The sequence below is a fragment of the Carlito syrichta genome, unplaced genomic scaffold (assembly GCF_000164805.1).
Source record: "Carlito syrichta isolate Samal-C Ts95f unplaced genomic scaffold, Tarsius_syrichta-2.0.1 Scaffold303287, whole genome shotgun sequence".
Lineage (NCBI taxonomy): Eukaryota > Metazoa > Chordata > Mammalia > Primates > Tarsiidae > Carlito > Carlito syrichta.
In genome coordinates this window covers 61,437-88,089 of record NW_007247383.1, presented here as the reverse complement: position 1 = coordinate 88,089, position 26,653 = coordinate 61,437, and the positions used below count along the sequence as shown (strand labels likewise).

The window sequence follows — 26,653 nt, the reverse complement described above, 5'->3', positions numbered from 1 at the left end:
TAGCAGCTAGTAGTACATAGCAAAGTGTTTGCCTTTTATCCTAAGTGTGATAAGAAGGGTTTGGAGATTTGAAGAGGAGAATGCCATGTTGCTGCTATAATTTTAAAAGGTTGCTTTGGCTGCTGTGTAGAGAATAACTTGGGGAAAGGGTAGAAAAAGCAAAACTGAATGACAACAAATAAGAAGGCTGTTGTGATGACACAGGTGGGAGATAACAGCAACTTGGGATAGGATGGGGAGAAGCAAACAGACTCAGGGTATGTTTGGAAGTAAAATTCATAAGACTTGCTGATGGATCAAATGTAGGAAGTAAGGGATAGGGAGGAGTCAAGGACGACTCCTTGGTTATGGTTTGAGCTTCTTAATGGATAGTTGGAAATACTCACTGAAAGGGAAGAAAGCAATAGAGGAGGTGGGAGAAATTGAGAGTTCTGGTTTAGACACACTGTTTATCCTTTTTGGGAAACAAAACCAAAATTGGTACTAAGAGGATGGATATGGAACAGACTGCATCATTATTCACTCAGAACTTGAGGAAACGCAACCTTAAAATTCTGCCCTTCACTTCAGTTGACTTTTCTTCCCACCCTGTGAAGCACAGAACCAATTTCCAGCTCCCAAATTTTAGATTATCTGTCGTAGACCTGACTTGATGTCATCTACTTCTGACCCCCCTCCTTAAGTTGGCTTATGTGATGTTTGTGTCCTGCTAAGTTTTCCTGAAGACATCATAAGAATTTATCTACTTTGTATTTGTTACAGTTTTAGCATTTCTTAGCTCATTTCCCCAAATCTAATTCTTTCTAAAACTCAGTCAGGAAATAAGCTCAAAAGACTTAACCAAGGTAGTTGTTAAAATTCCCACACACTAACTCATGTGCTTTGATTGGTTCATTTGCTTAAATGTGAGACCTTGTGTTAAAGGAGCATTTGTCTGGTTCCCTGACCCGCATCAGAATCCAAGTAACAAATTACAGGATGATGGGATATTGCTGGAGGCAAGGACACTGAGAGCAGCAGAAAAGTGACAACTGACTGGGAGAAGGCTGAGGCACTAAAAATGCATAAAATGACACAAAAGCTCAGAAAGCATTAGGAGTTAGGACCATCTAGCCTCACAGGCATTTACTGTCTTAAGGACAGCAACATAAGTGTTGTCCCCAATAATATCTTCAAATCGTTAAGAAAACATTGTGTTGTTTTTATGTAAGAATACAGGGCTGCATGGGAATTCTTTTAGAAGATTGTTTCCCTAACAGTGAAAATAAATAAAATTTTGCAATACATATATAATCTAGAAAACAACTTCATGCAAAAATTTATTTTCTAACATCACTCAATTTTTTTCTCCTTTTGGAAATAAAGTTGAATGTGATAGAGTGTGTCTTTGAAATTAATCTTTGGAGAACGTAGTAAACACACTGTGGGTAAATTCACTCCAGGAGTCATCCTGGGTTCTTCTCTTCTTTTACATTTGTTTCTCTCACAGGCTTTCGCATCTCTGTAGATGGCGCCACCTCACCCAGTTGTGAAAAATTAGGAGTCACCCTTGGTTATTCTCTTTCCCTCCTCATGCTTGCCCACACAACCCACCAGGAGGTTTTGTTGGTTATAAGCTTCGAAACATGTCCCAGATACAGCCATTTCACGTCATCTTCATATCTGACGATGGCATGCAAACCCACCTCACCATAATCTCTTGCCTCGACCATTGCAATAGACTTCCAAGTGGTCCCCTGGCTTCTGCTTTGTGCTGATGCCTCCCTGATAATCCACTCTCAAAATAGTCACTACTCCGGAATGAGCTCTGTGTGTGTGTGTGTGTGTGTGTGTGTGTGTTTGTGTGTGTGTGTGTGTGTGCACGTTTAATCAACTTTATTTTTTAGAGCAGTTTTAGGTTCACGGCAAATTGAGTGGAAAGTTATCAACATTCTCCCCAGAGTGGTATAATTCTTACAGTTGATTAACCCACATTGATACATCATCACCCAAAATCCATAGTTTACATTAGGGTTCGCTCTTGGTGTTTTACATTCTAAGGGTTTTGCCAAATGTATAATGACACATATTCACTACAGTAGTATCATCCAGAATAGTTTCATTACCCTAAAAAATCCTCTGTGCTGGGACTGCTTATTCCACCCGTCCCTCTAATCCCTGGCAATCACTGAGCTTTTTACTATTTGCATAGTTTTGCCTTTTCCAGAGTGTCATATGGTTGGATTTATACATTATGTAGCTTTTCCAGATTGGCTTCTTTCACTTAGCAATATGCATTTAAATTTCCTCTGTGTCTTTTTGTCGCTTAACAGCTCATTTCTTTTTAATGCTGAATAATATTCCATTGTCTGGGTGTACCACCATTTATACATTCACCTCCTGAAGGACATTCACCTTGGTTGCTTTAAAGTTTTGGAAGTTATGAATAAAGTTGCTCTAAACATACAAGTACAGGTTTTTGTGTCAACACAAGTTTTCTGCTCACTTGGGTAAATGCCAATGAGCATGATAAGAGTATGTTAGTTTTATAAGAAACTGCCAAACTGTCTTCCAAAGAGGCTGCGCCATTTTACATTCCCACCAGCAATGAATGAGTGAATGTTGTTCCACATTCTCATCAGCATTTGATGATGTCAGTTTTCTGGATTTTGGCCATGCTAATAGGTGTACAGTGGAAACTTGTTCTTTAAATTTGCCTTTTTAAATGACATATGATAGGAAACATCATTTTAAGCTTATTTGCCATCTGTATATCTTTTGATAACATGCCTATTCAGACCATTTGTCCATATTTTAATTAAGTTGTACATTTTAATTATTGGTTTTAAGAGTTCTTTACTTATATTAGATAGCAAATCATTGTCAGATATTTTTGCATATTTTTTCAGTCTATGACTTATCTTCTCACTCTCTTGATAGTATTTTTCACAGAGCAGAAATTTTTAATTTTAATAAAGTCCAAGTTATCGATTATTTCTATCATGGAGTATGCCTTTGTTGCTGTGTCTAAAAAGGCATCACCAAACCCAAAGTCACCTAGATTTTCTCTGTTATTTTCTAACAGTTTTATAGCTTGGCATTTTATATTTAGGTCTGGGATTCATTTTGAGTTAATTTTTGAGAAGGGTATAAGATCTGAGTGGGTATTTAAAATGAAATCATTTGAAGTCACTCTCCTGCTTAAACCATCCAGTATTCTCCCCTTAAGTTTAGAATTGTATTAAAGTTCTTACCATGGTCTCTGATTTCTGCCTAACTAACCCAACCACTTTCATAGCTTCAAGCTGACTTGGTGCTATTTCCTCCACTCTGCTTGGTAGGGTTCCCTTCCCTTCCGCCTCTTGGGTATGTCGAGTTCATTCATAGCATACAATAAAGTTGGATTACGTAGTCAAGAATCTGTAGTCAGGAAATGAGACCGAACAGGAATCAAATGAGTCAACGATATATGGAAAGGTAAATGGAAAGAATCCTAGTGTAATTGTCTCAAAGAACTTCCTTCTTCTTGTGTGAAGGACTTAGTAAGTGGGTGAGTCAGGAGTACTGAAAGGATTAATTGACAACTGATGAATAACATAAAGAAAAGCTTGAATTGGATCTTTAATAAATAATCCCGAGATTTAACATTTCAAAGTTTATAGTCACTTTAGGTAAGGATAAAGGGGAAAAGGATCATTTTAACTGAGGTACAATTCATTGCACATTGATTTTCTAAAACCTGTACAGTGTTACAAAGGAGCGACGTTTTTTTGTTAATTTATTTAAACTCATATTTATGCAGATACTCCTCGACTTACAGTAGGGTTACATCCTTTATAAACCCATCATAAGTCAAAAGAGTTGTAAATTGAAAATGTACTTAATACCCTAATAAACCCACAGGAAAGTTGAAACAGCAAAAGTTAAATCATAGTAAGTCTGTGACCATCTGTATACAGTAATCCCCCTTTATCTGTGTTTATTTTTCCATGGCTTCAGTTACTCAAAGTCAACCACAGTCTGAAAACATTAAATGGAAAATTCCAGAAAGTTTTCAGTTGCATGCTGTTCTGAGTAGCATGATGAAATCTTGTGCATCCCATCCTGTCCTGCCTTTGAATCCTCCCTTTGTTCAGTTGGTCTACCTTCTATGCTACCTGCCTACTAGTCACTTGGAAACTCGTTTGGCTGCAAATCTACTGCCATGCTTTGCTTGTGTACAAGTAATTCTTTTTTTACTTACTAATGGCCCCAAAGCACAAGAGTAATGATGCAGGCATACTGCTATAATTGTTCCATTTTATTATTTTAATTTGATTTAATTTAATTTTTTTCAGCCATTTCTTCATTTTTATTTACAGTTTGTGTTCAATGCAAATCAATTCCATAACATGAGAAGTTACTATGAATCAAAGCATAAATACACAAACACAATATTCAATTCAAAAAAGATGAACAGCATTCAGGGATGAGCCAAAAAAGAGTGTTCATTCACACACACAGTAGCTTCAGATCTGTTCGACCCTGTTGTTCCCAGGTAGGTTTTTAAAGATGGAAAAAAGTGACTTTGGTCATCAAGACTATGGTGGCCATATTGGATACTGGAACATCTAAGCATCAGTGTGTGACCATGCGAACAAAAGACTTCAGGGAGTGATTTTTGAAAAGGTTTCTGTGTGTCAAGGCAGTTGTAAAAGATTTACTGTGGAATCAAGCCCACTTTTAGCCTTAGGACCAGGTTCTAGCTATCTAAAAATATTGACTGATAACAAAAAAGGTGTTCCACATGTGGCTATTCTGATCCATAGTTGCTGGGGTTTTTTTTAAAGTATTTATAGAAAGAGTAAAAAGTTTCTGTGAAGCTAATGCAAGTTAGCTTCCAGTCATCCCTTCCCAAATACTTGATTTGTAATTTTGGCTCCTTCACATTTTGCCTCTTAAATTTCAAGATTTGGAATTTCACCTTCAAAATATTTTTTTTTTTTAGTTGTGAAAAGTATTCATCATGTGCATTTTGAAGCATTTTGAAGTTAGTTGAGGTCAGTGGAATTCTACCGTTTGGAATCAGTTTAGCTAAATCAACTGGTGCTCTTGTGACTGGAAATAGGTGACAGGAATTGCCTACCATGGGACTCTAAAGAATCACTCATGATGCTTGAACTTGGGGATGGAGTCCAATCCATCACTGCCCTGGCGCATGTCAATTACTACATAAAAGGCCAAATCCAAAGCCTCAGAGGAAAAAAGAGTTTGGTTCCCAAGAGAACAATGATAGCTTAACACTGTAAAACTTCATCTAGAGTATCTCGGCATTAAATTAGTACTGCTGAAACAATACATTGAGGTTTTACAGTAACATCCGGAAGTTCCTCCTAATGTACATATAAATAGATTCATAGAAGCTTTGTTTATTACCTGTGTACGGTCTTATAGAATTAATGAACCAAATGAAAACGGAATCTCCATTCCACATCACATCCTTTATTTCTAGACAAGAGAAAATCTATTCTTATTTTCAAGTTAGTTTTAAGTGTCCATATTTTCTAAGCCACATTCAAAGAAACCATTGTCTTAACAAACTGTGAATGTTGACTTTCTTCATCTTGTACACGAAGCTCCATGCTGGCATCCATCGACTAGTGAAGCCTTCCACGTGTTCTTCAAACCAATCGAATTTGGGGTTCTAAGCATTTTCTGTGTCCATGAAAGTTGCGAAATTAGTAGATTCGATGAAGATCTGTTTTTTCTTTGCCACATTGGACTTCTAGATGCCGGTTGGATTGGACTTAAAAGATGGGGAAGTATAGATGTGTCTTGGTCTGAGTCTCTTAGCAGTAGGGATGTAGAAGAGAGAGGGAGACCACCAGGAAACTGGCTGTTGACGGCAGGGCCCTGCCCACTGCCTTGGTGGTGGCATTAGCTGGATTGGGGTGGCCAGGGTACTCTGGGAGGAGTTACTTGAAATTGTTACAACAGTTGTTGGATTTGAATAAATCTGCGTGGGAAGGAGCAGTGCCAGAAGCAGCAGCCCCAGCCCCAGCCTGGCCACCATCGCTCTGCCCACGTCCTCTCTGTAGGCACATGGCACATCTCACTGGATACTGGGTGCGTGGGGTTCGCGGGGCTCCGGACGGGCTCAGGCAAGGTCTTAATTTAATTTTTTAATTGACAAATAATAAATTTTAATTGTGTATATTCATGGGTTACATAGTGATGTTTCCATTCATATAATGTACAGTGATTAGATCAGGGTAATTAGAATGTCCATCATCTCAAACATTTATCATTTCTTTGCGTTAGGAACATTCCATATCTTCCTTCAAGCTATTTGAAACTCTATATTATTGTAAACTGTCATCATCCTACAATGGTTTAGAACATTAGAACTTATTCCTCCTATCTAGATGTAATTTTGTATCCTTTAACAAATCTCTCCCTATCTTCCTTTTCCACTACTCTCCCTAACCTCTTGTATCCTCTGGTCTACTTTTTGCATCTATGAAATCAATTTTTCTATGTTATTATTCATTATTGTTGTGAATCTCTTTCTGTGCCTAATTTATATGTTAAAATTTATTGTAGATATATACGTATAAGAAAAAAATAATGTGTACAGGACCAGATACTATCCTTGTTTCAGGCATCCCCTGGGAGTCTTGGAACTTATCTCTGTCGGATAAGGAAGGACTATGCCTATTTAAAACTTTAATTTTCTCAGAATCATTGCTTTAAAAAAAAAAAAGTCTAAAGTATGAATGTCTCCTACTATCAGCTCCTTTTGCCACCTTGTTTCCTAAGCCTCCAATCATGTCATTTGTGACATCATCTGCCCAGTTTCTCGTCATTACAGCGATTGAACGTAAAGAAGGCTGCCCTCTATTCTTATCTCTCACTGCTGCTCTTCATTGTAAGTTCTCCTGTGTTTTCCTGAATACACATGTGCCTTCTGCTACAACTAACAAAAAGGTATTATGCCACGAAAGGAATTAGATAATATTTAATTCTCTTAAGTAAAATATTAATAATGAAATCAAGAATTCCAACTTCTCCTTTGCACCTCATGAAGACACTCACGTGAACACTACAAAAGGAATTTTTCTCAGTGATATATGCCCTTTACTACCTCAGAAATGGATTCCACAATATTAAATTTTACTTTCTAATAAATAGTATTATAATAATGTTACAACCATGCTTAGTCCTGTCAAAAATAAATTCACCTTTGAATCACTAGAAATAACATGACTCACTTCTAGACCAGTGTAAATAGCACTTTATTATTGCTTAAATGCTGCAATACTCTGTACTTAATACTGTATCCAGCAAATAGCACATATTTGAGCATTTTTACGGAGCGTCTACTTGGTAATGGTATTGTTATTTATATCTTATTGGAAAGCTATGTTTAGTTCTGCAGAAAACAAATGTATGCATAACATTTCATGTGAATCTGGTGCCAGCTAGTGGTGTCTATTATATGTGCTTCAAAAAGATAATTGCCTTTTTTAAATAAGCAAGGACAACATGATCTTATTAGTTTAAAAACATTGTTCAAAAACGCTTTTTAAAAACGTTATCTGCCATGTTGAGAAGAACCAACAGAATGTACATTAGAATGGATGTCTGAATTGTTCTGTTGTGTGATGCCTTGTGTCAACTACTACCTCGTTATTTTGCTCCTGTATTGTGCTTATTCATGTGTCTGTTGTTCTTATTGTCATCCTTATTAAGAATTTTTTGAGGTTAGAATCATGCCTTCATTTCTATATTTCACCATCTATCCTGACAGATGCAGAAAGAAATATTTCTTGAATAAATAAAAGAATTCAAAAATATTATTGCCATATCACATTTACATGACTTTTGAAAGCAGCTGTTCAGGAATTACTGGCAGTAGGTCATGACCTTAATTATTAAGATGTAGACCAGACTACTTTATGCCTCTAAATTTTTTTATCTTCAAGAATTTCCTAGTTAACTTAGATATCATAGATCTGTTTAACCATTAGCTGTCCCTACAGGCTTCTTAGAAATTATAGGAAGCTGGAGAGCCTCTGGGACAAGTATCTCAGATCCAGTTTCTTTCTTTAACTATTTAGCTATTAGCAACAAATTTTGAACTGGCAGATTTTATTTTCCTAGGTTGGGAGCTGGGTCATAAAACATATCTTATGGTTCAGATTCTAATAATGTTTGCTTTTAGAATCAATGCTTTCTTATTAATTTGCTGATTAATGGTGTTAATAATTGGCTCAAGTGGGAATTTTAGATGTATACTCATGGTTCATTAATCAAATTTAAAAGGCCATAATCTTTGAAATCTAAGGATGAAATTTTAATTTTCTTAAGGACTGACAGTCAGATACATTCCTGTGGGAAGGGGGATCTTTCCACTTCTTTCCTTCAATGACTAACATAATTTCTGGAGGTAATTGCTAATTATTCCACCTGGAATGAAGGACAATTGGTTTGGTATCCTAGCTTAGTACTGAAGGAGTCTTGGAGTTCAGTCAGTTCAGGATCCTCAGATATGCATAGAAAATACAGAAACTGTATTTTCTGTGTGTTCTGTAATTGGTCTATTTTTCTCGAAAACCTGTTCAAAGGATAGGTTTCAGTGTGCATGCTCTGTGTGCTGCCATAATTTAAATAGTCGTTTAAGTAATTCAGTCACTTTTGGATAAATGAACACACTTTCAGTTCTCCTTAGCCTTTCCCTTTTGCTATCCAAGATTGTTTTTGGATAGGAGCTTGGGGTCTAGAGGTTTTGTTTAGATGAAAGCCAAGCATCCCCAAAACGTCTTTCAGATCCTTGATTTCTGCTTTAGACAGGTTTAGCATGGGTTGCTCCAAAGACTGCTACAATTGAAAATACTATCTCCCCACCTGGCACTCACTGCTGGCATCTGTGTTTCAGACATCTGCTCCCAGCATAAAATCCCCTGCACACTGTGCCTTTGTCCCAGCCTCAAGCTCCCATCCACCTATTATTCTTCTTCAGACTTCTCTTCCTTTTACCACTGAGGCATGCAACAAATTCTGGATACCTAACCTGTTGAATGCCAGCTTTGAGAAGCATTTTCTGAAGCCCATCTTTCTTTTTCCTCCAATCTTACAGATTCATATTTGAGCCAATCATATGTAGGGCTACTTCTAGGGCATGGAACTAGCTACCTCACAGGCTGCCTTATACTTGTCTGGTAGTTTCGATTACTTCCTCTTGTTCTTCTTAGAGTTTCTTCCCCAGAAGAGAAAAATGAGGCACTTGCTGAGCTCAGGATTTTACCTTTATTTCTATTTCCCTCCAGGTCATGAAGAAGCATACATTCTCTTTCCTGGATATCATATCCCAATTATTCCCGCCAAAAACATGCAGAAGAAAATCTCCATAACCTATCTTACTTGGCTCTTGACATATTGATAGAAGTGTAAAGACTTCTAATGTCTCCCTTTTCTTTATGACTCAGGCTTAGGGATGGAAGAATACAAAGAAATAGAAATGGAACAGGAAATAAAAACATGGTGCTTTAATATGTTCAGAACGTTGTCTTCATTACATTTAGATCAATTGTTGTGAACTCTGGCTGCATCTTAAAATCCCTGGGGGTCTTTTAAAAAAATGTCATGCCTAGATCAACAGAAAAATCAAAACAGAATATCAGATACAGAGCAACCTGATTCTAGAAGAGTTTAAGTGAATTGCTCAGTGTCACTTAGTAAATTAGTTCCACACGGCTAAGTGCTCTTTTTTCCTCCTACTTGGCCAACCTCACCGCCGTACTAAACCAGCTATTTCTACTCCTAAATAGATACACAAACCAAACTTATAATTTATCTTATGTTCATAGTGTAATGTCTCTGTGTGCCATAAATGCATTCTACATGTAGTCTTTGTGGGGGAAAGAATAACAGAAAAAAATGTTTTGCTCATTTTCTTCCTTTTCCATGAAGATAATAAGGTGGAGTTCTTCCCAAAGAGCTATGCTATCAGGAGAGGGGTTTTTAAGCAAAGTTCCCAGTGTCCTTATTATACAAAGAACTGCATTTCGTCGCTTGCCCGTGGTTGTGGAGACAGCTTGGTCCTTCACAACCTTAGTCTAATCACAGCAGCACTGCCTTGTTGCTTTTCTCCCCAACTCCACTCAAGATTTTTCCACATTCATAGTCTCTCTGGAATCTCTCACAACGACACCTAATGCTGTAATTTTCTTGCAATCTATGGAAAGAAATAGAGAAATGGAGCAGAGATGAACAAGTGGACTTTTTTTTCTCCCACTAATGCCAGAGATCCTTAAATCCTCTACCAAAAACTTGAAAGTAAAGGAAACACAATCTATGTAACCACTATATTCTAATTACTTCTAAAGAATACAAGACGTCTAAGGCCCATTTTAGATTTGTGATGCCATGTATTTTTTAATCTCCTTTCTCTGTGTTCCTTATTCATCGTCTCTCTCCCTTCTCTCTTTCGCTTTTCTCTTTCTTCTCTTCTCACCTCCCTTCTTCTTTCTCCTCTTCCAAATATAAAAGAAGCTTACAGCTATTTGTTTCTGTGCAACAGAACAATAATTCTGGCAAAATGAAACTCCCGAGGTTGCCAGAAAACTAGCAGTAGGCTGCCCATACTTTTCCTCCAAATCTCCTGTTTTAAAGGAGTTTACCAACCTGAGGGAAAGGAAAAGGAAAGCCTGAGATTTAAGGGAAGAAGTGTGGTATATTATTTACCAGTTTATTTTTTCATCCTCTTCATTTTAGCCATGAACTCCATTACATGTTCTGTCTATGGAAAACACGTATTTCCAGTCACTGTATTTTATAATCACTGAAAGAAAAATTCACTGTGGGATTTGAGCTGGCTCAACTCAATGCCATTTTAGTTTTCTGACTTGGGAAAAGCAGGCTGCCATCTAGTAGCAGTGTCATGTTTTATAAAGAGGGGGCACTCTGCAGGAGGTTTGATGCAGATTTCAGTGGGGCAGGCGGTGTCACCCCATTTGTGCCTAGGCACCCTAACTCTGGGGGTTAACAACTGACAGTATCAGCAACCACTTTCACACACGAAGCCCAAGGATTTCTTTTTCCTGTTTCTCTGGGAGTAATTTGAGAATGGTATATGAAGGCTTTTAAATGTGAGGAGTAGAAGAGTGTAAGGTATTTTATTATCTGCTACAGCAGGTGGAAGTGGCTGTGGCCATCAAGTAAACCCTGCCATTGACTTGTGTCATTGTGGCATTTGCTTAGGTCCTAGAGGATGAGTCATTAATGAATGCATTGGTCAGAAACTTCACACCCAAAGATTCCTGTGTTTCTTTGTATTTCCTTTTCCAGCCTGGATGTGTAAATACTACTGAAGTGGACATTAAGAAGTCATCCAGAATGAGAAACCCACACAAAACACGAAAGGTAAAATCTATGTTTGTTGTGCTGATCTTTTTCCATTTTATTTTAGATTCCAGGGGAAAACGTGCAGGCTTGTTACATGAGTATATTGTGTGATGGTATCTTTGAACTTCTGTTGAACCCGTTACCTAAGCAGTGAGCATGATACCCAGCAGGTAGTTTTTCAATCCTTGCCCTATCCTGTCTCCTTCCCTTTTAGGGTCCCAGTGTCTGTTGTTCTCATCTTTATGTCCGTGTGTACCCAGTGTTTAGCACCCACTTATAAGTGGGAACGTGCAGTACTTGGTTTTCTGTTTTTGTGTTAGTTTGCTTAGAATAATGACTTCCAACTGCATCCACATTGCTGCAAAGGACATGAATTTGCTCTTTTTTTGATGGCTGCATTGTATTCCATGGTGTGTATGTGCCACATTTTCTTTATCATGCTGATCTCGGTGATGGATTACCTTGTTTACAAGACATCAACCACAAAAACACTTTGTCCCCATTTCAGGGAGTATCTTTCCAACTTTTCTGTGTCTTCTGTAGTCGTCTCCTCAGAAATAACCCCACTCTAATTCTACAGTACACCGGACTCCCCAGGTAGAGGGGTGGTACTGATTGAGTCTGATAGGAGAGACCTAGTAAAATTGAGGACCTCTGCTATTCATGACAGAGAAGGACGTCACCTTCAGAGCCCTGGAAAGAGAAATGGAGATTTCCTGAAAAAAGGTGATACTGATGAGGGAAGGGTATTTTTAGAGGAAAATCCGAGGAAAGGAGGACATCTAAAAGATGTTCAGTTACAGAATTTTGTGACAGAAGCTTAAGAGGATGGTTGTATCTTCAGTGTCTGTAATGTGAGAGAATACGTAAGGGAAAAAAAAAATCCCAACCTGAATTCAGTGACATTTTAGATAACCCTTTGAAAATGCATGACAATCATTTCTACATATTTTTTAAAAAGCAATATACACACATACATATCATTTTTATTCTTTTCATAAAACATGTGTGATACACATAAGAATTTCTGGTCTGTGGCTGTTACTTTGAGAACACATGAGAACACAGCCCACAGGCTGGTGTTGCTGGATTAATGCATTCCACAAAACTCAAGGCCTTCTTTTCTGTAGCTTTTTCCTTATGTAGCCATAGTATTTTCCAGCGGGCCCTAAACATCTTTTCCTAGTCTTATTTCATGTTGTCTTTTTCTTTCATCCCTAGAAACATAGCATCGTGTCCAAAGGTCCCAAATATGGTCCAAATACCTTTTCTTTCTTTTAAGACAATTTACCTTGATGTTAGGATAAAGAAACCCAGCAAAGCACCACAAAGCCCACTCAGGTGCAGCGCTCCAATGCTTGTACCCCTCGGAATTCTCTGAAAGAAAGAGAAAAAGCCAGACCAAAGCAAGCCTGTCTGCTCTGTCTCTCTTGCAGCTGGTCCTCCTTACTTGCTTTCATCTTATGCTCATCTTGAGTGCACTGGGACCTCTTTGCAGAACACAATTCGAGAATGCTATCCGCTCTCTGGAAACTGCATTCCACCACCTCTATCCACTTTCTGAAGAGTAGAGAGTTACTCTGAGAAATACTTTACCGTGTGTCATGTTTCCCCTGCACCGACATCAACCCAGATGTGCTCTGATTCAGAAGAGAAAGTGTATGGATTAGCAAGATAGCACTTAAACTGTATTCAGTATTGATAATCTTGCCCGCTTCATGTAGCAACTTTTTTTGAAAATTTGAAAAGCGTTAGTTTATAGCATTGTTGGTCATGTGTCAACAGCTCTCATTTAATGAGGAAAAACTCAGGAGGCATCACAAGGTGAAACTGTAAAGAAATAGAAGCATTGAGACCTAGCATTCTTTGTCTTGGTTGCCATCTAATTTCCTGTGAATCAATAATGGTAGAAAAACAGGACTTCACTGCAGAGCTGTATAACACTAAAATTGACCAGAGAAAAACAAAATTTCTGAAAAACCTACAAGTAGCAGGCATACCCTTGTTTTCCATAGTTGAAGAAAACTGATTTCCTTGCAATTTGATAAATATAACTTCTCACAAGCAGAAGTGTTACATTTGCTAGAATCATCACAGATGATAATGCTGTTTTACGTAGAGGGTTATAGGACTCTAAGCCACATACTGACTTGTTTTTTAGAATCACCATCACTGACACTGACACTTTAGCTCATACTTGGTTAGGAACTGGAATAATCCCTTCAGTCAGCAAAATTAGTGAGTCTCTACTTTACACTAGATACACACTGATCTTTACAGTAAACGGAACAGGCAGGGCCTCGCTCCCTTGACTCATGGTTTAATAAGGGTGCAAACATTGAGCAAGTAGACAAACGAATGCCTGTACATATGTATAATTATATGATTTTGTTAAGCTTTATTTAGTCTGCTCAGGCCGCCTTCACAAAATAACACAGACTAACTGGCTTAAACAATAGGAATTTATTATCTCACAATTCTGGAGATTAGAAGTGGAAGACTAGGGTGCTGTCAAGTTCAGTTCCTGGGAAAGGATTTCCTCCTGGCTTATATGATGCCTACCTTCTTGCTGGGTCCTCAGTGATTTTTCCTGTGTGTGTGCACCGAGAAAGAGAAAAAGACAAAACTCTGATGTCTCTTCCTCTTCTTATAAGGACACCAGTTCTGTCATCTTAGGGTCCAATCCTATGAACTCCCTTAACCTTTATTCCCTTTTCATGGGCCCTGTCTCAAAATATAGTTACAGTGGCGGTGGGAGCCTCAACATATGAATCTGAGGAAGGGAGACACAACACAGTCCCTAATACGTTATAAAGGGAATTTAAATAGTTTGTGATTCTAAATTGCCACAACATTTCATCAGCGAACACCTTGACAACAAGCAGCAGACTGATTCATCCACCCTCTGAGGGTTTCACACCTCCATCCCTGTGTAGCACACTGCTCTGTGGGATCACAGACCCTAGACAGAAAAATGGCAGAGGCCCACCAGTCACCTCTGGAAGCTGCTTTGTCCTTCCACCGTAACTGGGCTTTCTTAGTTATGTGGTTGCCCTCTGCCTTATGCTGCTCAGAGGTCATAGAGTGGAACCCTTGGACCATGTTTAGTTTTGGAAAACAGACACTGCTGTTAGCAGAGGGAGCTGCTGTTCATTTCTTTGGGAGTCAGCTGTAATAATATTTCCTGTGATTACATGTCCTAAAAAGAATGAAGGACCCAGTAAATCTCTAAAGTAATCATCTAGTGTATTTGCCTTAGAAAATCAGGATTATTTTACATTTCATCCTGGGATGTTGTATTTGAATTGTTGAATTTCAAACATGTTTATTAAATATGTGTAGAGAAGGCTGATCTGAAGTATTTTCAAGAATCTGGGATTAGTCTATTTTCAAGTCTCTTTTTCATTTGAATATACTTTACTAAAATATAGGGAAATAGATAAAAATGTTTTTTCTCAAGTCTTTTTGAAAGAATGATACTGTAGCATAGCCAGAAAGAAATTGGCTTAATCTAGACAAGTTTTAAGGGGAACTATATGCCTGATAAACTAAAATTTTTTCTGTAATAGTCATAGCCCACATTAGCCAGGCTTCTCCAGAGGAATAGCTCCAAAAAGAGGGGAGGGAGTGAGGGAAGGAAGGAATGAGGGAGGGAGAAGAGAAGGGCGAGAAAGAGAGAGAGAGAAAAATTTATTTTAAGTCATTGGCTCGAATGATTGTGGAAGCTTGGTGAGTGCACAATCTTCAGAGGAGATCAGCCTGGAGACCCAGGGAAAAGTTACAGTTCAAATCCGGAGGCAGTCTGGAGACAGAATTCCTTCTTGCTCATGGGAGGCCAGTCTCTGTTCTATTTAAGTCCTCAATTGCTTGTATGAGACCCACCTACAATATGGAGGGCAATCTGCTTTACTCAAAGTCCACTGATTTGATCTCATCCAATAAACACTCTTGCAGAAACATCCAGAATAATGTTTGACCACATTGTTCCAGACACAAAATTCACCATCACAGGCTAGATCCTTCCATAAGACAATAGCTAGAGGTTCCTAGAACACAAAACCTGAGGAAAATGACAAAAACATTTGCTTGTGTGTACCTGAACCCACACTTTGGGTTGTATCCTGTAACATCAACCCCCATATTGCAAAACAACAGTAAACTGTTTCCTGTTCTGCTCATTTTTTTCCTCTGTCACCTTGATTTGGACATTATGGCACTTAATACTATAGCTAACAGCATTAGTGAACAGCAAATGTGTATGTCCTAGAAGAAAAATTAGCAAATAAATGATTAAGTACCTAGTTTTTTCCTGCTAGTGATAATGCAGTGCTTATAGCTGCTATACATAAAAAGACTGACATTTCCTCACTTCCATATGCAACATGTGTAAATTTAAGATGTAATTTGTTATTTAACAGAGTAAACAACTCATATTTTAGAGCATTACAAAAGTGTTTTAAGTAAGCGGTAGGCAACAGAAACCCTGCTCAAACTAGAATGAATAAAGAGGGCAGTATTCTGACTCATGAACTGAAACTCTGGGGGCAAGCAGGGGTAGAGCTGGCCCAGAGTCTGACTGGACCTAGGGACCAAACACCATAAGAGCGCTCTCATTCTCTCTCTCTAGTCTCTTTTTCTCTGCTCTGTCTATATTGGCATTGTCCACATGGTGTCGGATATGGTCACACTCCATTCTCTAGTTGGGCCAAACAATCTGGAAGGAAAAAGAAATATTTCCACTCCAGCTCCAGTTAGGAAAAATTGCAGAGATTGCACTCCACACAGAAAGGCAGAAAGACTTCTTGCACTTTGTAGTTTCCATTTTAAAATCTTTCTTAGTCCATTTGGGTTGCTATAATGAATTATAATATGTTAGACTGGGTAGTTTATAAATGGCAAAAATGTATTGCTCACAGTTCTGGAGTTAAGGAAGTTCAAGAACAAGGTGCCAGCAGACTCAATATCTGTTGAGGGCTTACCCTCTGCTTCAAAGAAGGTGCCTTCTTTCTGTGTCTTCGGATATGGGAAGAAGCAAGCAAGATCCTTCGGACCTCGTTTATAAGGGCACTAATCCCATCCATAAGAAATTCACCCATACACCTAATCATCTCCCAAAGTTCACCTTTTAATATCATCACATTGGGGGGTTGGATTTCAACATATGAATATTGGGAGACACAAACATTCAGACCATAGAAATACCTCTCCCAAAAAATAGGGGATAATTTTTCTTAGTTCTCTTCTAAAATGTGAAAATAAATCACATATGAACAAATTTATGTGGAAAGTCAAGTCTGTTTCATTTTATGAATAACCTATCCAGTATTCATTTGGCTCATGATATATATGAAAAGTGCTTGTCTAGGCACCATGGGGAATAAAAAGACATGCTAATCAAGTCAAAATATCTCGATCAACATTTTGCTATTAAAATTGAAAATGAATCTCAATTAGTTAATCTGATTTTTCCCCAGCTGCTAATCTTAAAACGTTAAGATTTCATTGCTTTTCCTCTCTAGCCTTACCTGCAGCTAGCTCTATGCCACCCCACCTTGTATTACTCTTTCACTGCATTTCCTTTTTCTGCGAAGTCTTTCACATTGCAAATGATCTTTATAACTTGCCTGCCAAAATACAACCAATTTATTTACCTTTTTTGTCCATAAAATTAAATATAAAATTATATTCCTCATGACTGTCTTCATTGTAACCAAGAATCAAAGTTAAAAGCTATCACTGGTTCCCAGGAAGTGAATAGCATCATAGTGATAAATGTGAGAGCCCCTGATGTTTACTTTTATTAAAACAATAAATGGAAACTCTACTGTAACCTCAGAGCTAGTAGCCAGGGTCCTGGAAGACTACTTTAAGCAAACCTCCCAATGACTTGGGTAACTGTCTCATATGGAATGCTTATGAAGCGTACATGAAATTCATGAATGTTGAAACCATTGTAGAAGTGTAGAGATAGAAAATAACTTATAAATCACTTTTTTGATACTATGAATTGCTGTTTTTCTAGCAGTCTTTTTAATTATTTTTAACCTTACTTCAAAAGCTTAGTGTTCAAACCATCTTTTTTATAGGCTATTTATATGACCTGTAGATTATTATTATAAAACTTTTAATAATTGAACCTACGTAAAATAATTGAAAGTTTAAGTATTACAGTCTTTTTATTTTCTTTTTTGAAAGTTAATGTGAGCCGGGCTCGGTGGCTCAGCCTGTAATCCCGTGCCTTTGGGAGGCTGAGGTGAGTGGATTGCCTGAGCCCGTGGGTTCGAGACCCGCCTGGGCAGCAAGACCTCATCTCTACAATAAAAAAAATAAAAAAAATCAGCTGGGCCTGCTAGCGCATGTCTGTAATTCCGGCTACTTAGAAGGCTGAGGCGAAAGGATAGCCAGAACCCAGCAGGTCGAGGCTGCAGTGGCCGGGAGCGGCCACTGCACTCAAGTCTGGGTGACAGAGTGAGACTCCAACTCAAAAAAAAGAAAGTTAATGTGATACAGCTAAACAATATAGCAGATTCTAGAAGGTACAGATAATTGGCAATCTTTCACTTGCCTATTTTTTTAGTTTTATTTTATTTTTAATTGACAGTTGCATATATTCAGTACATGTATATATCATATAATGAACAGAATCAGAATAATCAGCATATTAATTACCTCAAATATTTAGTATTTATTTGTGGCAAGACCATTTAAATTTTTCTCTTTTAGCTGCTTTGAAATATATGCTACGTTATTCACTATAGTCACTGTGTTGTGTAATAGGACACCGGTGTTTATTCCTCCTATCTAACTACAACTTTATACCCATTGACCAATGTCTTTCTTTTCCCCATTACCCATTACCCATTCTCCAGTTCATTATCACCTTTCTACTCTCTACTTCTATGACTTTGACATGTTTATAGTCTACATATAAGCGAGATCCTGTGATATTTGTCTTTCTCTGGCTTATTCAACTTAAGATAATGTCTTTTTGATTCATCCATGTTGTCACAACGGACAGAATTTCCTGTTGTTTAGAGACTGAATAGTATTCCACTGTGTATATGCCACAAATCTTAAAAATTTCAATGTTAACTATTATTTCAGAGTTTAGAAGGCTGTTCCATTTAGTCATGCTCAAATATGACTAGCATCAGTTTATTTAGACCATTTCCACTTCTTGCATTAAATTAAACCTCTGTGGGACTGCAGGTCTTATGCTTGTTTTTCTTTTATTTAATATAAGACTTATCACAATTTTAATCATATATTTATTTGTGTTATATTTGTGTAACTTATTCCTCTCCACTGAGTTGTGAGTTCCAAGGGCAGAAGAAGTACATCTATTTTGTTTGCTTCTATTTCTCTACTGCTTAGCATTATATCCTCATACGGTATGTGTTCAGTAAATGCTGAATGAATGAATGAGTGAATAAATGAGTGAAAGAAAATAGCAAGTTCAAGTTATATAGCTTGGTACTGTTAATAGTGAATCCATGGCATTTGCGCTACTCCTTGTGTTGAAATAGATGGCCAGATATAGGAACTGGATTCCCAGGGGTTGGTGCTCGGGCAAGAGAAGGTCATTGAAGGGACCTTCCCAAAGTAGTCTGGGATTAGATAACCCTGATGGTTACATCCAAGACAAAATCTGTTAAAGACTAAGAGAAAAATAATGGAGATAATGGGGAGACACAAGGGAAAAATTAAGTCCAAAGGGTCCAGATAGAGAGCCAAGAAGTAACCTTAAGAGGAGGTAAGATGTAAGTGAAAGCAGATCAAGAACAAAACCCACTTGAACTTAAAGAGATACTGGCAGGTTTGGTGATTGGCCTGAAAATGGGCTCCATTAAACATCTGGGTCGACCCTTGTCTAATTTCAGTAGTTTCTTTGCAAACCTTAAATGGTAACTTTAATTTCTCAGGACTCATACAGTTTTATTTTGCCCTCATTCTCATTCCTCATGTTCACAGGAAAAGTGCTCAATAACACACATTAAATTCTTTATTTCAAAAGAATGATACTTTGATATTAAAGAAAAAATAATTTGGCTTCTCTCCTTAAGTTGACATGTGGGACGTTTTACTTTCAGTTGAGGATAGATTTTTTTTTTTTTTTTTTGAGTTGGAGTCTCACTCTGTCGCCCAGACTAGAGTGTAGTGGCACACTCCCGGCCACCACAGCCTCGACCTGCTGGGCTCCAGTGATCCTTCTGCCTCAGCCTTCCAAGTAGCCAGAACTACAGGCGTGCGCTACCACGCCTGGCTAATTTTTTTTGATTTATTGTAGAGACGTGGTCTCTCCAAGTTGCCCAGGCAGGTGTCGAACCCACAGGCTCAGGCAATCCACTCGTCTCAGCCTCCCAAAGTGCTGGGATTATAGACTGAGCCACTGATCCCAGTCTAGGATAGATTTTTTTACCCCTTTGGTCACCAGATCTTTATATTTACTAAGCAATGGGTCTTTCTCAAAAAAAAGAGTCTTCCTAAACGGCAGGTTTGACTTTTTGACAAATTAATAAAGAAGTACTGGGGCATCCAAACTCCAAAGATGTGTGAAGCCATGGGCGGGGGGGGCACTGACGTTTGCAAAATGGCATCCAGTGGCAAGGCCAGTGTTGTGATGTAAATAGCCCAATGTTTTCGTGGGAAGGTAGGAACACTCTAGAGTGTCTTTGATTATACCATAAGAAACCATATCGTCAGGCTCGGTGGCTCAGCCTGTAATCTCGTGCCTTTGGGAGGCTGAGGTGAGTTGATTGCCTGAGCCCGCGGGTTCAAGACCCACCTGGGCAGCGAGACCTCATCTCTACAATAAATCAAAAAAATCAGCTGGGCGTGGTAGTGCATGCCTGTAATTCTGGCTACTCGGAAGGCTGAAGCGGAAGGATTGTCGAATCCCAGCAGGTGAGGCTGTGGTGGCCGGGAGTGGCCACTGCACTCCAGTCTGGGTGACAGAGTGAGACTCCAACTCAAAAAAAAAAAAAAAAAAAGAAACCATATCAGCAATAGAATTCTTAACCTAGTGACATTCCTAAGTGTACTCCATTTCATCCCTATGTAAAAATGAGATGGTTTTAAAATCTTCTTTTGAGTTACTAAATTTCTCTTTTATTTTATAGTTACCTCTATTTTTGCTGAAATCAGTGCTTACTGAATGTTATTTAGTGTTGACATTTTCCAGCTTTGTATTCTCAGCCTGCCCCCAAATTTTATCATGCTCACCATGTTCTCTATATATAATCAATTATTCTGTCAAAGTTAATAATCTAACTACATATTTTTTCAAAGAGCTGTGCTTCTATTTTATATGCATATGATATTTATGACAGCAGTGCATTTTGAATTTTGATCAGAAGCTTAATCAGATCAGCTTTGGGCTGCCGTACTGAATTTATAATACAAAATTACTTTTTAGAAAGTTTCTGACTGTAAATGGTATTTTGTCCCAATATGTTTATTTTTTGTTTTAATATAGTCTGTCTATGGTTTACAAAACGATATTAGAAGTCACAGTCCTACCCACACACCAACACCAGAAACCAAACCTCCAACAGAAGATGAGTTGCAACAACAGGTGGGTTGATCTATAAGATGACTTGCTCAGGGTTTATAGAGTAGCAGCTGTGAAGACCAGATGTGCATGTGAAGAGTGGGTATTTTTAAAGGTTCTTTATATGGTTGACTGTTTCGCATAGAAGTTGTTCAAATAAAAGGTAATGGTGAATGTGATTCTGGATCTAAGTATTCACCATGAATGAATGTTTAAAATCTCCATAAACTTTAAAAATAAAGTTACATTTTGCTAAAGTAGGTAGAATATTCAAAGTCATTGTTATTCTGAAGTGATAGCAATATGTTTGCATTCGATTTTTTATGTTAACTCTTTAAGATCCCCAGCTTTGATTATTTTTAACCAACTTTGACATTTTACTGACTTAGAATATACTCTTGCTCAGAATGATCCAGTTTATCAGAATGTAGAGTTGAAAATTATGAAAATGTCCTTACTTATAAACTGTTTCTCTAACCTTCTTTCCAGATAAAATATTGGCAAATACAGTTAGATAGACATCGGTTAAAAATGTCAAAAGTTGCTGATAGGTGAGTATTTCATATTAAGTTTAAATTGTCATACATTTAAGTGTGTTAACAATGGTAAGAGAACTGTCGGGAAAGGGGTTGAGATAAATAATTGGAATCCTGTAAGTAACGTGAGTTTATTTTTCTTTTTTCATATGGAACATGTTCAGAAAACTTTTTTGCTGCAGTAAATAATAGGATGATCTTTATTGTCTTAAACACCTGAATCTATCCTTGTGCAACCAAGAATCAGATATACAGGATAATGCCATAGAGTTGAATCTATTCACACCTGCTGGAAGAAATTCAACTTTCAATTTGCTGATTACCTTTTATCAACTTGAAGTCTTTCTATAAACTTGCCTTTAACATTAGCAATCACTCTGTAATTTCATGACTTCAGAATTTGAATGAAACTCAGATTTTAGATATTTTCCTTTTCTTCATTCAAATCTATTCTTTTTTTTTTTTTTTTTTTGAGTTGGAGTCTCACTCTGTCGCCCAGACTGGAGTGCAGTGGCCACTCCCGGCCACCACAGGCTCGCCTGCTGGGCTCCGGCGATCCTTCCGCCTCAGCCTTCCAAGTAGCCGGAATTACAGGCACGTGCTACCACGTCCAGCTGATTTTTTGATTTATTGTATGAGGTCTCACTGCCCAGGCGGGTCTCAAACCCGCGGGATCAGGCAATAAACTCACCTCAGCCTCCCAAAGGCGCGGGATTACAGGCCGAGCCACCAAGCCCGGCTCAAATCTATTCTTAATGGTGTTCCTCTTCACTTTTGGGCATTGCCAAATCCTACCTCTCCAACTTCTTTCCCTTCTTCTTTTTTAAAATGTAAATATAGATTTTTGAAAATTATCATTGACCCCCTTTTAATCCAATTTCTGTAAATACTTTTTCCATTTAATCAGTTCTCCAACTTGGCTAAAATCAGTTCTGCTTTGGGTAAAGTGGTTAACTAGGGATTGGAACTGACCTTTAGCACTACCCTTCAAACACTGACCTCTTCCACATTTCTTCATTTTGACAAAGGGATATTATTGACTTATATGGCTTAGGCATGGGGAGAGATGGAATCCATAACCACAGTTGTCTGCCAAGAAGCATGATGATGTTTCATGTAAGTTACTGAAACATGAAAATTGCCATTAGATTTCATTCTGTAAGCAGACAAGGATTCCTTGACCCGACATGTTTGTTGTGTGTCCCTTACTGTGGACTGGGTGTAACCTCTGTCAGAAAACTAAAGGAAGTGAAAATGTTTTCTTCTCTCTAGTCTACTAAGTTATACAGAACAGTATTTAGAATACGACCCATTTCTTGTGCCACCCGACCCCTCTAACCCATGGCTGTCTGATGATACTACTTTCTGGGAACTTGAAGCAAGGTAGGTGGCATTTTATCTTCCTTTCAACTATGTCACTTTATTTTAGGGTCTGAGTGAAATAGGATGAATCCTATAGTTGGTTAATTATTAATGTAATTTCACTCTTAAGTAAACTATAAATGTAAGTTTATTCTTTGCCAGCATAGCCCATGATACAACATTCTTTTTCAAGATAATGGTTTTGAGCTTTGGACATTAGCATTTGCATTAAGACTTGCACTGCTAGAAGAACTGACCCAAAATTAGAGGTGCAAGAGTTTCAAGATGCATTAGTCAGAATTAGGATCTTCAGTTCTTAAAATGTAATTCATTGCTACTACCTTCCCTTGAAAATCTAAATAGCTACAAAGGCCCATATATTCAAACAAAATGAGTGCAAACTCCATCAATAGTTAAGCCCCAAACAAGTATACCCTTTTAAATTCAATTTTAAAACAAATGTGCCTACCATAAACACTGAGAGAAACTGGCATGAGAGTGACTTCCTAAGAAAACAAAAGCACAATTTTGGGCTTCCTGGTTTCTTTCTTGAGCAGTATAGAGGAAATAATTATATCATCAATCTTGACAGTCATAAAAAGATCATTGCACTTCACTTTACAATGAGATTAGTACACTGTAGCACTTCTCTAGGTTGCATTTAGGGACTGTCTCTTAGATACATGACATGTCTAGAACTCTCCATCTGCAACTTAAAGATTTCATAGGTGATAAAGCTGGAACCCCAAAATGTTCTAACTCAAATTAAGTCACATATTTAATTGACACCAGAGTCATAAACTGGTACTGAGGTCTTTTATTTACCAATGCATTTTCCCCAGTACAACATACCTTCATGAGACTGCATTGTGTAGTGTTTAAAAAATGTGGCACTGGGATCAATATGTCTGAATCTTTACTTGTCTGACATTGGTGAGTTATAACTCTCTTTATGCCTCCATTTCTTCATCTGTTAAAAAAAAAAAAAAGGAGACTATTACCTATCTCATAAAGTTGTTAGAAAAACACTGAAAGAAATAATTCATCTAGAGCACATAGCACCTAATGCTCAAAAAATGTTAGACTTTATTATTAATATCTGTATAACTTATACCTCACTAGAATTTCATGTAGAGCATTAATCAGAGATGTGTCTTTCTTTCTAAAGATAAATCAAAGATGGGAACTTCAAGGCACATGTGATTTTGAGAGGGAAATGTAATAACAGAAAATGGAAATTCTAATGAAAGGAATATATTTGGCTTTGTTTTATCTCCTATAGCAAAGAACCAAGCCAGCAGAGGGTGAAACGATGGGGTTTTGGCATGGATGAGGCTTTGAAGGATCCAGTGGGGAGAGAACAGTTCCTTAAATTTCTAGAATCAGAATTCAGCTCAGAAAATTTAAGGTAAGGCACTTCGCTAGGACCTAATACTATATAACAGAGGGACATTATGTGTGATGCATCTGCTTATTTTAGACTTAAGTCGTCAGTTTTTCTTCTACCTACATCATGGAGATGTTATGAACCCATTGAATTTCTGCCACCTAATGAAGAGAAGAAAAAGGTAACCAAGGCAAAGGCTATCCAACATCTCAATTATTTACAATAAATTATTTTCACACTGTCTCTGGATTTTTTACTCTATAAATTTAGTGCCTTTGAAATGAACTCCAAAAAGAAGTGCATTACTTAGACCAATGTTTGACAGAGTTGAGATTGTACCATAATATTTATGCAGTTAAATTAAGACATCATCTATTTTTCATTGCGGTTTTCTTTACATATCACTTCTCAAGTAAGACAGAGAAGAGACTGGGCACCTATATCAAGTAACCTGAGATAAAACTGTTGGGGCAATTCATCTGCTTTGCACATGTAAATACAGCTACAGGGTAGTTGATAGCAGCACTGCATAGAGCTGTTAGTGAGGCAGGGCACCCATTCTGCCTATCTGTTGTAACATCATCCTGCTATATTTTTGAAACTTTCTAACTTAAGGAGCATCTGAAAATTGCATTTTAAAATATGAGACATCAGATCAGATTTTAAAAGCTCTATTTAAGATCATTAAAGTGAGTGATAACTTTCCACTGCATAACACTATTTTTCCATGAGCGCCTTCATTCATTATTCTTTTGAAACTGCATGCCCTATTTTTTACTTTTTCATGACTTATACAGTCCTGTGATACTCATTTGTGGTAAGGTCTCAGCATTCATTAATTTTCATTGGAATTAGGCGGCTCCAGGTATTGTCACACTCTTTTCAGGAGATTTAACAGATACCAATACCAAACCATTCAGAAATACACAGGATGTTGACAGGTGTCTCATGGCTACAGGAAGCAGAATGACCACAGACAACCTGGGGAAGTTTAACTCTCTTTGTGTGCCTGACATAGATTGCTGGGTTGCAGCTTCCTATTCTTCTTCAAATTTATGGAAATCCTTCCTGTTTGGGATTTTGCAAGATCTAGAGTTGCTGAAGATCTCTGTTGGTCTAATATATCCTTTTTTTTTTTTTTTTAACAAGGGAAACCCCCCAAAACCCAGAAGAGTATTCATTAGAAATCTGTGTATTTATTCTTACATGTTTAAACTTCAGTCACCTTCAAAGCGCTCTCTGGTGAAAGCAATACACCCATCAAGATGCTTTTTTCACTGCTCAAAGCAGTTTTGAACTTGTCGATTTGAAGCCTTTTAGTGCTTCTGCCATTTTTTTGTTTCTCCTCTTTTCACATCAGCAAAATGTTTCCTTTGAGGATTTTTTTCATCAGGGAAACAAACAAAAAGTTGATAGGGGTAAGATCAGGTGAATAGGAAGGGTGAGGTATGGGGGTAATGCCGTTTTTGGTCAAAATCTGCTGAACACTCAGTGCAGTGTGGGCAGGTGTGCTCGTAAATCACCCAGCAAGAAATAGGCAAAGGCATTGAAAGAATCTCCTTAAAAACTTCACTAAAGCCAAACACAGCCTCTCACAACAATGCTAACCAGTACGCTGATGCCATTGGGTTCCTAGAACATATACCTAGCAGGCTCAAGCCTTAACCATTTTTATCTTAATAATTCTATGCCATACTAGTCTCCCCGTTAAGTAATTACGTATAAGAAATATTAGATTTTCTTATATATACACAAACATATATATATCTTTAGTACCTACTGTATGCCTGTCATATGTTTCTAAATATAGCTAGATAAATTTAGAAAGATATAATTAAAATTCTTGAATACCAGAATATATTTTACTAATTCTGTAAGTATGCTATGCTATATATATATTTTTTTATTAATCAATATTTTTTATTATGGTTTTATGGGGTACAGTTAAGGGTTAGGTGTACAATAACGTTTCATTCAGGCACCCTGTTGATAAGAGGTGTTTTCCCATCCCCAGACAGATATTTGCTACTGTTAATCCCATCCCCCTCCCCCCCCATAGTTTCCCAGTGCTGTCAGTCATTTTCTTATAGTATTACATTGGATGTTCAAGGTCCATTATATGAGTGAGAACATGTGATACTCGGATCTTTTTTTCTGTGAGAGATCATTCAGTATTATAGACTCTAGTTCCATCCAGGTTGCTGCGAAATTCATGATTTTGTTCTTTTTTATGGCTGCATAGTATTCCATCGTGTATATGTACCACATTTTTTTAATCCAGTCTTCTTTTGATGGGCAGCATGGTTGTTTCCAGGTTCTTGCTATTGTGAACAATGCTGCGATAAACATACGTGTGCAGGCATCTTTTTTAGAGAGTGATTTGAGTTCTTCAGGGTATATTCCCAGTAGTGGGATTGCAGGGTCATATGGGAGGTTGGTATTTAGAGCTTTTAG

General features: G+C 37.7%; 1 protein-coding gene across 2 annotated transcripts in view; it reads left to right on the top strand.

The window, feature by feature from the left end:
• The window catches only part of LOC103260654 (regulator of G-protein signaling 7), an 81,553-nt gene that overhangs the window by 24,352 nt on the left and 30,548 nt on the right, over positions 1-26,653 (top strand). For both annotated transcript variants that reach the window (XM_008058305.2, XM_008058304.2), the window contains exons 4-8: positions 11,308-11,382; positions 20,840-20,938; positions 21,404-21,465; positions 22,723-22,833; positions 24,095-24,220. In XM_008058305.2, the coding sequence (XP_008056496.1) occupies positions 11,308-11,382; positions 20,840-20,938; positions 21,404-21,465; positions 22,723-22,833; positions 24,095-24,220 (473 nt within the window). The remainder of the gene's footprint in view (positions 1-11,307; positions 11,383-20,839; positions 20,939-21,403; positions 21,466-22,722; positions 22,834-24,094; positions 24,221-26,653) is intronic.